Raw genomic sequence first — 14,606 nt, 5'->3', positions numbered from 1 at the left:
GATCCATATTATTGCAAACATGGTCAACTGTAAGAGAGCATCTGAAATGACCATGAAAATTGATGTGTTAGATGCAATTGCATTTTTAAGTCATTCAATCAAATGCATAAAAAATGAATGTGTAATAAAGTGCTTTCGAAACTGTGGATTTATTCTTGAGAAGTTATTTGTTATGATGATTCTGGTGAAATCCAAACTTTGATCAAGAAAATTAAAGCAGATGATTCTGTAAATGTGGAAAGTTTTGTGAATAAGAATGTTTTAACAGAAACTGATGAAATTGATTTAAAATCTGCAATAGAATCGCAAGATGGTAACAGTGCGAGAGATTCAGAAGATGAACAAAATGGAAAAGATAGTAGGAAATAGATATTCCTACTTCATCGCAAGTGATAAGTTATATTAACACTATCAAATTGCATGCAAAAATTAAGGGGGAAAATGAACTTCATGAAAAGGCCATAGAATTGGTGTTCTCTTTTAACCGCATGAAAAAGCCCATTAAAAAACAACAAACACTTGAAATTGGACACTTTCTTCAAATGAAGTTAAGGTTTTGTGTATTTATGTATATTTTGAATGTCTATTTTTGTTCTTATTCTGATAAATATAGCAAAAACAGTATAATAAGTTTATCCACAAATGTCTCACTTCCCTTGAGTCAAGCAAGCATAATGTTCTGCTAAAAAATTATATATAATTAAGGAAATACATGCTCACTGTATAAGCTGGAAAAACTGCTTAAGCCAGAAGTTTTGTTCGATCCCGTGCAATTCTGCCTTTTACATATTTTACTGTATTATGGTAAGTGATACTGCTTTTCCTTTTATCCTTGTGTTATGAAATTTCCTTTTCAAATAAATTTATTTAAATCAAAAAGTGAATTTGTTTTGAAAAAAATATGAAGTGAAACTTAAATAATATTACAGGTGGCACTCAGATATATAAAAAATCAGGAAGGTGGTACATGAATGACAGAAGATTGAGAAACACTTATCTATTTCAAGAGTGTTAAGAAAGAGTGAATTCATAAAGAATAGTTTTTACTTCTTTGTTTTTCTTCAATTCCTCATGCTCATTTTTCTACCTCAATATTTTTTAAATGATAAGAAGTACAATCTTTAATATAAGACTAAAGCTGTGATATGATCCCAAACATTTATAAGAATTGCATTGGTTTTGTAATTTGCTTGTAACACACTAAACAATATTTGAAGTCTTCCAAATAATGATGCATTTAAGTATATCATGTAAGCTGCTAATAATTTAACAAACTCAACTTTTTCACTTTTTCTATCAAATAATTTCAACAACCAAACCACAAATAAAAAAATGTGAACCAAAACATGCATAAAAGACGAATAAAGTAATGTTGTAAAAATACAGTGTTATAGCTAAATCTTGTTCTGGTGAGAGAAGTTATTGGTAGGAGCACAGTATTTAAGTTATTTTAAAGTCATATATATATATGTAGTGATATAGATGTGGGATGTTGTGGGCTTGAGCACCCACATCTCACTATCCTGATTTCTAAATTTCTCATGTAAGACTAGCATATTGGAGGTGAAGGTTGAAAAACAGTGTCTCCCCATTGAAATATGGGTCCTATTTCATCAGTCACCTCCAAAACCTAGGATACATTTTTTAATCCCACATTGTAGCTTGTACCCTAGGATCTTTTTTTAAAAAAAATATGCAGTGTACTTAGCTCAATTTGAATGTGTTTTGTTTGTGGCTTGAAAACTTATGGTAACATATAAAATGAAATGAAAATCAGTGTGTAAAAAGCAATTGTGGCTACAAACACAGGCTCTCACTTCAACATTATCGTGTATAATGTATAACCAAAATTTTAAAAAAGCAAACCTGTAAGAGTGATATGTGAAACTATTCTTAAACCCATAGTGTTATTCAAAATTGTCCTACCACATATAATAAGTATTACCTTAATGTACACTCTACAGAATGTTAAATTAAAATTACAGGAGAATTAACTAATACACTGCTGGCCAAAATCTTAAGGTCAATGAACATAAAAAAAAAAATATACATTTTGTGTTGTAAGACTCAACCACTAATTTGAGTAAAAGTTCGAAAGATGAAAAATAAGAAAAGGGAAAATAAAATTAAAATTTTTAGCATTTAATAGGGAAAATGTGAACAGTAATTGAACATTCTTTATTAGGTTGCTCAGTCAGATAAAGCATCGTAACAGAAACTTACAACTAAGTTCCTCTATCTATTGCTTTATATGCACCTGCTGAACCACTAAAACAATTAAAGAAATATCATCAGAATCTGTAATGTACTCGAATGTAAAGATATTACCAGATTCCAGTGATAAAATTATGCTTTAAAAACAAATGAACAATGGAAAATCACATGTTTAAAATATTTGTACAATAATAAAACTCTATGCATATCTTATCATACAGGAAATACAATATCATACATAACAAAATGTCTTACATTATATGAATACTACCATAGAGTATCAATAAAAAATAAACAATAAGTGAAATTGACACACGTAAGCACCACTTTTAAAATAACATTAATAACTTTTTTGGAAGTGATTCTGGTGTTACAATCGAGATGTACTAGTAACGTGACAATTTTAGAATCTTTTTAGCAAATCATTCGTGAGTGAATTAATCCACTGAAGTAAATGTATGTTTTTAAGTATAAGAATATCAATGACACTATTGATTATTCTGCTCTATAAATCTTGTAAATTTGTGTATGACCAAATATGCTTTACAATTTCACAAAGCAATGATGTCTTTATACACTGTTATTTTATTTTACAGAAGTTACTAAATGCTCTCTTTTAATCAAAATGTGCAGTTATTCAGTTTCAAATTTTAACTTTATCAACTATGTAACTATTTTTGCTGAGACTTAGTTATTTTTGAACACAAACATTTGTTCAAGTAAAATGTAATAGCTGTATTTGTGGGAGATGAATCAAACTGTCCACTTGTTATTCTGCATTTGTTTAATTCCTTGGTAGGTCAGAAAATGGCAAGGTGTTACTTATATTGAACATTTCTATATTTTATGATTTAAATCACATTTTCAATACATCAGGAATATGTTAAGCAGCACATACATTTCCCCCTCTACATCACATATAGTGTAATAATGTTATAAACCCCATTACTTTCTCTACTGAAAATGCATTTCCATGGACTACTTACCTTTTCTTATATAAATAGCTATTCACATGCATTACTGCCCTCTATATGCAAAACAACATTCTTATACACATGCCACAAGCCTTCTGCTGCCCCTCCATCAGAAATGACTTACTCTAATGTGTATCTCATGCGAATTATCAAGACAACCCTCAACCAGTGAAACTGCCACATATTCAGGGTTACCCATGTTATTTCCTCTTTTGAATTTTACCAGAATATCAGAACGAGTTTTGCCACAAATTGGAATATTCTGCTTTAAACAAGAAAGTGAGATGTGTGAAAGGAGTTAAATACCTATCGAAAATACAATTTTAGTATTGATAAATTATAATATTACACATATGTTCACATAAATACCTAAAATTCATATTCCATAGGCAAAAGAACCAGAGTGACGAAATAAAGGAAGAATCCTTTGAAACCATAGAAGGAAAACATCTGGAAACAAGAGAATAAGATGCAAAGAACTGATGTGAAGGACTGTACTACAATTGAACTCTTTGTCCATTGAAGAAAATTGGTACATGTGGATGGAAAACAGTGTCCAAGTGGTGTGTGAAAAAAACAATGGAACTGCTTCCAGAAGTACAGTGAATAATGCACAACAGGCTAAACTCAGCAAGCCAACTACATCCAAAATCCATGTTACTGGGAACTAACATCCATACAGTCATAGGGTGAGGAGCAAAACGTCAAAATGTAAACAAGGCCCCTGAAATATTTAATAATAATAAAAAATAACTAACCTAGCCAAAGTCACATGGAAATTTGAAGAGTGGCTACACATCAAAGAAGACAGCCCAATGAGGATGAAATGGTGATACTATACAAACAGCGAGAGACAAATGTGTTAGAAGTAGTCAACTGGTGCAGTTGAAGAAGTTCTTCCAGAGAATGATAAAGATGAAATACAAGAGAAAAGGTAAGACATCAAATATGATGAGAATAAATATGAAACAAAAAAATACAGGACGACAACAAAAGAGACGAATAAACCAACTGAATCAAAAGCCGTCCCCACTGGCAAAGCTGAAAAGAGAAATATCACAAACAGAATAGTTGCCAAGGTATAAAGAGAGGGGAACAAGCACTACAGATGACAGTTGTGTGAGCAACGAAACATTTAAGATCACATAGAGAAAGTAGTCTGTCTGGATCAGACATATGATAAAGATTACTAATGGAAGGAAGATAGATCAATGAGTTATCCACACAAGCTACTGTTGTTTTGAGGAGGAAAGAATGATTCAGATAAAAGAGAAACATGTAGGATGATAAAGAGATAATAGCACACTGAATATAAATGTTGCAGGAAAATTAACTTGCGTTAAGATCATAGAATAAAAGAACTGATGTCCCAATGTAAAGACTAAGAATGACTGTAGTACATGCCAGAAGCATGAAAACAATATCAATGTAGCTATATTGGAATGTACAATACTCTGACAAAGTTAGCCCTGTAATGTATGAGCTACACAGATCCAGTGCAATGTGCATAGAACACATTTATCAGCTGTGTCCACACATCTCAGACAAACCCTTAGTTCACTGGCTTGACCAGGAGACTGCAGATGAAAACAATGAGTCAGAGGAGGGTGAGAACATTGTTTCTAATTGTTACATCCTGTATGAGAATAGAGAAAGGAAACTGTACTTGCATAGAACATCCAAAGAAAGGACAGCACAAATCTAACGTAGCTTATCCAAATATTACATGGAATATAATTGAAGGCCACTTTATGAGAGAGGAACAATCACAGCCACAACAACACAAACAACCAGTACCTGGCACAAATCATAAGGTGTTATCATGTAATTTACCCTGGTGTTCAGAGGTACTGAGGGAAGTAAGATAAAAATGACATTGGAGGGTACAGCATCTAACTAGTTTTACCTCCATATTGTCAGCCTCACATGATTAAGACAGAAATTGAGCAAATGTGGAAAGCTGGATGTTCACAAAAACTAACTAAATAAAATGAAACCAAAAAAATGATAATAAATTATAAAGAAAAAAAACATTACACCAACAGGGAAGACAGCAAAACTGTCCTTGAATTTAGCATTTAAGCTTTCAATACAATGTTTTGAGATAAATAACAAAGTATTAGGGTGTTACTATACTGAACCCAACCTTCATTATAAATATAGTTCCCATCCTGCACCATTTATGTTACCATCTGAAAATTCAATGGTTCTAATGAGATCCATAGAGTAGCAGGTATTATGTAAAGTTAATAACATAAAGCAAAAAAAAGACATTACATGTATAATAACTTGTCTGTAATGCTATTTGAGATTCTCCCTCATAAAAAAGTACTCCTCTAGAAAATTTTGTTAATTTGTCATATCTTTCATATATATGTTTTTTAAAATGGACTCAATAAGATCTGTTCAAATATGATCTCAGATCCTAATTTCAACATTGTTCAAGGTGGACACCTGAATGCCACTGGGTGCAGAAGGCTCAGAAGCTATATACACACCTCAGTACTTTTTAAGACCTCAGATGGATCATACAGTAATGTATCATATTCATGTTCCTAGATTTGGGAAGATATCCCCCACCAACAGTTCACACATCAATAAAAAAATATTTCCAGAAGCTTCTCAGCATAAACACCACATGGTGATATGGTAGTTTGATAATATCCAAATAATGTGTAGCATATGCTCAGTAATAACATAACTTCATAACATTTTGGCATTACACAGTAAAAACGTAATAATATAACACGTTTTCTTTTATGCAGTCAGAATGTACTCTTATGGCATGTAGTACTAACTGTGCTCTGCCCACCACTGTATCAAAACTAGGTTTCTAGTGGTATAAGTCTGCAGACATACTATTGGGGAGCCACATAGTGCTACTAAGTAGCAATAGCATGAGTATATTAATTTCATTTGAAAAGCAAAAAGGTAAATCAGTTAGCAGTGTAACTTATAGGCTATTAGGTATTCCACACATTATTAGTTTTTGGTGTTTAAACATTACTTTTGTATACTTAATATTGCATCCAAATAAAAATGTTATAAATTGTGTAAAATATTATTTTCCATATAAAAGAAAAAAGGATAATTAGTTGCAAATTTACTTACTTATTTGATGTATTTGTTATAATGTGGATAAGTCCTAAACTTCAGGAATGATGTTATAGTTTAATTATACCTAATTTGAATAAGATCATCTCAAATGTCCAGCATTCTTGAATAAGCAACTTTAAATCTCCAAAATACTAATGTACATAATGATAAAATGTGCTTTCTACATCCACAGAAAGTTTGTAGAATGTTGAAAATCACAAACTAAAAGAGAAGTCAACAGCAACAGTATCAGATAGAATAAGTAAATTAGTCTAGACTTCAGGAATGAAAAACAGGGTTTAACAGTATATATTAAGTTTTGTTGTCATACCACAGTCACAAAAGCACAGATCAGAGAATTTGCATAAGACCTTTATGTGATTCTCTTTGGACTCTCCAAATTCTGCAGACTTCAATTGTTCCCAAAACACTGTCAAACACACCCTTGAGGCCAAGACAGGAAAATTTGAACATAGAGGCAGAACAATTAAACTCAATGATACTGATGTCAGGTATCTTTGTTCATTCTGCCTTCAGTACAAAGGAAAGGCTGCCACTGATGTCAAAGTGATATAAATGAACATATATTAAATGACAGAAAGGTGTCCAGATCTAAAGAATCAAGAAGACTCACTGATAATGTAATATCTGGTTGTGTATCAGTTAAAAAAGCTTTTACTTTGATATTCAAATATTTGCAAGAGACTTAAATTTACTGAAAAATACAAAAAATGGACTGCTAATAATTGGAAAGAGCTGTTATAGATGGATGAGTCCAAGTTTGAAGTATTTCGGTCAAAGTGTTGGTAGTATGTCTGGCTGAAGGTAGTAGAAAGATACTTATCTCGATGCACGGCACCTGCCATAAAGCATGGTAGAAGCAGTGTGATGATCTGGGGACATTTTTCCGCTGAGGTGATAGAAAATATCTACAAAATAAATGGAATAATAGACCAGCACAAGTACAATGCAGTATTGATCGAGTATGGTATACCCGTGGGTTTGCATATTATTGGTAAAGGACTCTACTGCCAAGATTATAATAACCTCAGATACTCATACAACCTATGCAGAAAAATTTACTTAGCTATGAAAGCTGTTGCTAAAATCATTCAAATGATGTAATTGCCCCCCAAAGAGTTGCAGTCTCAACCTAATTGAGCAGATCTGGGATTTGATAGATTGAAAACTTGACAAATCAAAAGTTACTTCCAAAAAAGCTTCATATGAGTGTATCAGAGACACTTGGAGTAAAATCTCAAAGGACACTCTTATTAATTATCTTGCAGCAATACCTAAAAAACCATCCATAGTAATTAAAGCAAGAGAGAGACAACAAAATGCTAACTGTTTCCTTAATCAATCACTCTAACTACATTTCAGTTGTACTGAGTTTAGTATGGGATTCACCTTCAGTTGTTCTTTTGAGACAACCTGAAATCTATTTTTGACTTTGTCCTAACACATTTGTGTGTGTGTGTGTGTGTAAATTATTAATATTCTTTTGCATAGAATAGTTTTTTGTTTTTTTTTATACATATTAGGTCATCCCATAAGTAATGTCGTTTTTTGGGATAGGATAAGTTTAAATGCATATTTCTTGGCTAAAGGAAGTTATTCTCAAAGTCACACAAGTTATATGGGATGAAATGATAACATTCAGAGTAAACCAATTTGCTTCTTCACTAATTTTTGTTGTATTTATTTTAGAAGCCCCAATTATCATGGAGGTATCAGAAGAGCACATAAAGAATATAATGTTTTACAACTTCAGAAAATGAAAGAGTGCTTCTGAAGAAGCATTCAAGATGTGTACAACAATGACATTCTGAATATAGGGAAGTGTTAAAGATGGTTCCATAAGTTTAAAACTGGTGACTACAGTTTGACGGATGCAGCTCGCACTGAGTGCCCTGCTGAGTTTGACAATGACCTGCTTCTAGCAATACATGAGAAAGATTGTGCTGTAACTGCTGTCCATCCTTCCATTGTCCATCAACATTTGCAACTTGGTAGAGTTTTAAAGTTTGGAAAATGGGTACCACATGAGTTGTCAGCTTATAATCTGAGAGAATGAGTAGACATCTGCACATCTCTTCACTCTCATGAACTTCAAGCTTCATTTTTGAGCCACCTAGTTAGTGACTGGAGATAAGAAATGGATACTCTTTCAAAATGCCATGCACTGCCAACAGTGGGTTAATGCAGTAGAACCAGCAACACCACAGTCAAAAGTGAACCTGTACTTCAGGTGGTGTAACACTCTTTGAATTGTTACAAACAAATCACACAATAACTGCTGAGAGATGCTGGCAGTAAATGGATTAATTGAAAGCTGCACTAAAAAATAAATAAAAAAGAGACCTGCTTTGGTAAATCAGAAAGGAGTTGTTTTCCACCATAACAATGCACATCCTAACATCGCTAGGGTCACTTTTAAAAAAATTGAACAGCTTAGCTGGAAGAAACTTCCCCATCCTCCTTATTCTCCTGATCTTGCTCCTTCAGATTATTTTTTCAAAAACTTGACACATCATCTGAATGGAAAACAGTTTACTTCTATGATTTGTTAAAAAGTAACTCTTGTACCTTTTATATCTCAAAACAACTTGATTTTTATAAGTGTGATATTGAAAATATTTTGATACATTTCCAGACTGTTATTGAGAAGAGATGAAAAATATGTAATTGATTAAAGACCTCACAGTTTTCATATATATAGTGTAATCTACACAGGAAACCTAAACAGTAAAAAAAGGAAATAACTGCATCACTGACAGTGTTTCTGTTTAAAGCTTTATGTGATTTTGTAGTCAACAAATTCAAGATGCAAAAATAGCTTAAAAATTGTATTTATAAAACAGAGAGTAATCTATCAATTATTTTAGGATGAACTTGATAAGTTCATTTATTCCACAACCTTCAACAGAAAAACATGTCTTTGAAATAGCATCTCAATATTACTTGCCAGAAAACAAACTACCAGAGCAGTTCCTAAAATTAAAGATATAAGTACCTATCAATTAATATACATACAAACATGTACACACTTGTTTAGGCACACTTTCCCAGTTTGAATGATTTAATATTTCTTAACTCTTTTCTGTCTTCAATCTTATAAAACCTTATTTCTTGATCTTCTAACCACACTACAACATTGAAAACTCATTCTCATCTGTGAAATATGTATTTGAAAATACATTTGAAAACACACTAGTTAATTCCATCCAGAACACAAACAAAATCAATTTAACTTGAGAAATACCAACTGAAATATTATTCAAAACATTGCCAAAAGCAATTTACTACTGTCTTACTAATATTAAAATATATAACTTTACAACTGCATGAAAGTGTAATTCAGAGAATAAAACAAATTATCAGTCACTTTCAACTATAAAAAAACCTGAGTTTGAATACAATATCAAAATTCTTATGATATATTTAAACTGCTATAAGTTGCACTAACATTACAGTTAAAAAAAACACTTTATCACTGATATAAATTTCTAAATGTTAAAATGAGACACATCTTAATACAACAAATATAAATGCAGTTAGCCACATTGCACAGATGTTTAACTTGCATTTCTTTCCATATAAAACAAATATTCTAATAAAATGTATTATATAACATTAAATTATCTCTCATTATAATACTGTTCTGAAACTTTATGTGCACTTCATTTTAAAAGATATAAACAAAAGGCAGGTGTAAATATACTTCAGTCAACATTTTGAAGTAACACATATTAAAAGCTCATCAAAGTTTTAAAAAGATCTAACATTAATAAGTCATACAATAACATGGTAAGTCTATTTATTGTTTTGAGTATGGTAAAGTTCAGCCCTAACTAAATTAAACCAAAAAAATATACATAAATTACAGTGTTAATTTATTTCTTTATTGCAGAAAGGATGTATGCAAAATAAATGATTAACAAATGTCAGGCCTAAGACAAGTGGACTTAGATTTTGGTGTATGTGATAAGAGTTCTTTGTATTACTCTAGTATTTAAAGAAGTACTGTTACAATAAATATATTAATTTTATTGCAAATGTTTTGTGGGTCTCTTTAAGCTAAAATTATTAAACACCAATTAACCAGTCATATTTCCTAAGTAACATTCTCTTATATTTTTGTTCTCAGAAGAATAACAAACCTGATTATTCTTTCTGATTATAAACATGTTTCAATGTTTCTTGTTGAAAATTGTGAAGCTGTTTGATATATTTCTGCTCATAAAGGACAATGTAACTCAATATGGGTTTTAGATAAATTTCTAAATTTACTATGTAATGGTACTGTTGCTTCATTATGGGTCTGTATTACATATGTATCTTAAACATTTCTTGGGAAAGTAGTTTTTCTAACCTAATCTGGTACAGATTTAATAAACTTCCATTGCTCTAACTCAAGTAGGATATAGTAATAACACTGAGGTACAATACAAAGTGTACAGCAGGCCAACACTAAAATAACTTTGAATGAAATACCTGTATTATTTGAACTTTCTGGGTGAATTATTTTAACATATTTAATTCATTTTATTATCATAATGTACCATTAAAAAATCTATAACAATACTCATTTTGAAACTGGTTGATATTTAAAAATGAATTTAACAGTTTGATAGAAATATGGAAAATAACTTGTTACAGAGTATTTTAAATTAGTTCAGCTTGTGAAATGGATTCTAAAATAATTTAATCAGCCTAAGTGGACTTTTAACATGAAGAGAACTGTCACATTTAAAATACAACTGTAGTCATCATAGTCTAAAGAATTCTTGAAGGTACATTTAACTTGTTTTAAATATCTAATTTTAAAATAAGTGGACTGCTTGCTGCATGTTATTTTCAAATTTATCACTAACAAATCACAGACATCTACTATAGAAGAATCCTAAAATTTTGACGTATGTAGTTTCTGAGTGAGTTGAATGTAAAAATGTGCACAAGTTTGCAGAGGAGTTAAAGTGTTGATAGAAGCCACATATTTATTTCCTCTTTGGTTACTGTGTTTCAAAAACTGGAAAGTCTCACCTAAATACTAAAATTCATTAAGTTCATACTTATTGTAACTAGTGACACACACAACATGACTAGATAGTGGTGAGATCCCCGATAAACTAATGAAAAATAAATAAGAGGTAGAGAAATGTTCAGTTGAGGAAATTAGTATAGAAGTAAATATAAGGGTAGACTTATTTCTTACTATCATAATAACAGAAGTAAAAGATATAAAATAGATAACTTCAGAGCATTAGTAGGAATGAAAGATTTTGATATAATGGGAATAACTGAAATACGGTTAAACAAAGATGATGTGTGACAAACATTTCCTTCAAATATAGTGTTAAAGACTTTTTAATAATTAGAGTACAAAAGGGAGAAGTGGATTTACATGTACAATGTAAGTTACATCCTGTTTTAGTTAAAGATATCAAAGATAACAACAATGAGATTATATCCAGTGAAGTTTCTATTAGTGTATATGAAGGGAAATGACATTTAATGGGAATTTGTTACAAACAACCAAAGGATATTCACATAACTCAAACAGTCACAATGAGATTAAGGTTTCAGCTGTTTGTGAAGCCACAATTATGAGTGATTTTAATTTCAAGCATACAAAACAGGAAATGGTACAGTCAACCTGTGAGAGAGAAAGGTTTTTGTCAACTGTTCATAATGGCTTTTTTTACCAATTGGTCAAGGAATCCACTAGAAAATGCTCTGTCAGATTTGTTGTAACTTTGAAAATACAGGTAGAAAACTGGGGAACACATGGGTACAAGTGATCAGTGCTGTATTAGGTTTGATGTTTTTTCCTGCATATTGAAATGAGAAATAACAATATTTTGATTTCAAATTTTAAAGGGAAACAACAAGAATTATCTGTTAACTGGGCAGCTGTGTTATGCTGAGACACTGAGCAAATGTGGAAAATCTTCAAAGAAAAAACTGTCAATGTTCAAGGTAAATATTTTCCTTACAGAAAGAATAGGAAAGCAGCAAGTAAAAATAATGTTGGCTCACAAAGAGTTATAGAAATAAAATTAATGAGAAGCATAATAAATTGGAAATTAGGGGTGATGAAAATTGTCCCAATACTTAAAGACCCATTAGTCTTACATCAGTTGTGGAACACATTTTGGAGAATCTGATTAAAAAAAAAAACTCCAAAAATTTATTTAACCAAGCTAAGAATTTTATTAGATAACTAACATGATTTCACTGATGGAAAACCTTGCCTCAGAAATCTGTTGACATTTTTTCAAAAGGTTACTACTTGTGTAAATGAGAGTAAGAGGAGATCTGGAAGAAAGGATTGTCACAAATGCAGTTCAACCAAACCAGATTAATGTCACAAATGAGGTACCTCAGGGTTCAAGTCTTAGAACCTTTGCTCTTTTGATTTGCATCCATGACACAGATGAAAGAATGGTCAATAAATTACTTAAATGTGCAGATTACATTAAGACATAGAGTGTTACTACCTGTGAATAGGATGCCACTGATTTACAGAAGGATTTATATCATTCAGTGAATTGGGCAAATAAATGGCAGATGGGATTTAATTATAATAAATGCAAAATAGTGCTGGTGAGTTATCATGATTTGAATAACAATTTGGATGGGAATAATATAAACAGTGTCATGAAAAATAAGAATCTTGATGTAATAGCTGATCAGTCTCATAAGCTATCCAAGCATTGTGTTATTGCTGGTGGTAGGACAAATAAATTTTATGTTATATCTAAAGAGATTTTCAATACGAGTCTAAAGCAGTTATAATTTTATTGTATGGTTCATATGTTGTGTCATATTTGGAGTATTGTGTTCAGTCTTGGTATCCTTACCTTAGGAAGGGCTTTGAATTGTTTGAAGGGTTCAAAGTTGGGTTACTAGAATGGTGCTTAGGATGGAGGAGTTGTCATATGAGGAGTGGCTGAAATCTCTTGTACTGCTTTCTCTTGGAAAAAAAAGAATTGGAGGAGGGGTGTGATATGATTGAGGTGTTAAAGATTGTAAAGGGAATTGATGATGTTGATGCATCATAATTGTGCATAATTAACAGTGAGAATAGTAGGGCTAGAGGACTCTAGTATAAACACTGGCAGGTTGGTTGGTTGATTTTTTATGGCACAAAGCAGCTAGGTTATCTGTACCAAACATCCAATAAAAAGGTAAAAGTAAATTTAGTAAAATTCATAAAAGGAAATCAAGGTAAAACAAAACAAAGTTTAAAAACAACAACATAAATAGCATAAGACCAATGTTTACATCTAGTCTACAACGTCAACAATACAGTAATTCAAAGTTGTAAAGGACTTTCTGTAGCATGACTGTAATAATCATAACTCACCAGGAAGACTAACAGGTAAGTTCAAAAACACCATCAGTAAACTGAAGTTGGCCTTTCCAGTCCTGGTTTCAAGTTACTTAATGGACACTGGCAGAGTAGAAGTCACCTTCAGCTAAGATAACTTTATTTTTCTTACAAGAAAGTTAGCCTTTGAAGTGAGTTTTCTTTGGATGTTATGGAGCAGAAAATTTAAACAAGTTTAACAGAAAGCTTGATAAGTATATGAATAAGTGTTGGCTTTAAGACTTCTAAAACTTAATTCATTAACATTTATAGTTTGAATTAGAGGATGTTAGAGCCAGGATGGACCAAGAGATCCCATACTGTTCCAAAACGTTATATATTATGTCCAGTGCTTCAGACTGCAGTCTAATTCCAGAAGATTTAATATGTTTCTAATGCAACAATAAAACTTTTGTCGATAATGTAGCTTCGAACTCAGCTTTGTTGTTAGTATTACATGGTTCACTGTGGTACTGAAAGAGTAAGACCATACAACATAGGAGAATATAGTATTGGGTAAACTGAATTCTAAAAAAAAGTTCTATTCTAACATCTAACTTCGTTTTTTGTTTCGTTGGTCCCCTCATGATTCTATTTCGGATCAACTGTCCATTTGATTACAAACGTACCTTTATGCTAATGTTTATGCTTTAATGGTTGAGGTTATGTTTATTTCTGCATGCATCATACTTGGGCCAACAAAGTATAGCAAAATATAAATTCTCTTTCTGAGAGTATGAATAACCTGGTTCTGAATTACATTGTTGAGTTGGCTAGGTCACTCGGCATATTACATTTTGTCTTTTGCAAAAAAGAACATCCTAAACAACCAAGAATGTTTGGCAACCAGAAAATAAAACATTTAAACTCACCATTTACACTAAAGTTATCTAAACTGTGATAACCGAGAGCTGTAATTTCCTATTGAAAATCCTTATTTTTCAGTA

General features: G+C 31.6%; 1 protein-coding gene across 1 annotated transcript in view; it reads right to left on the bottom strand.

Moving 5' to 3' along the window:
• LOC143232376 (set1/Ash2 histone methyltransferase complex subunit ASH2-like) overlaps positions 1–14,168 on the bottom strand; it is a 36,362-nt gene extending 22,194 nt beyond the window's left edge. Inside the window, exon 1 of the mRNA XM_076467722.1 lies at positions 13,657–14,168. Within this exon, the coding sequence (XP_076323837.1) occupies positions 13,657–13,690 (34 nt within the window). The 5' untranslated portion in view covers positions 13,691–14,168. The remainder of the gene's footprint in view (positions 1–13,656) is intronic.
• Positions 14,169–14,606: the final 438 nt, after the last annotated feature.

Source organism: Tachypleus tridentatus, chromosome 1 (genome assembly GCF_004210375.1).
Source record: "Tachypleus tridentatus isolate NWPU-2018 chromosome 1, ASM421037v1, whole genome shotgun sequence".
NCBI lineage: Eukaryota > Metazoa > Arthropoda > Merostomata > Xiphosura > Limulidae > Tachypleus > Tachypleus tridentatus.
Note: the sequence above shows the minus strand (reverse complement) of the source record. Positions and strands in the feature narration are given on the sequence as shown.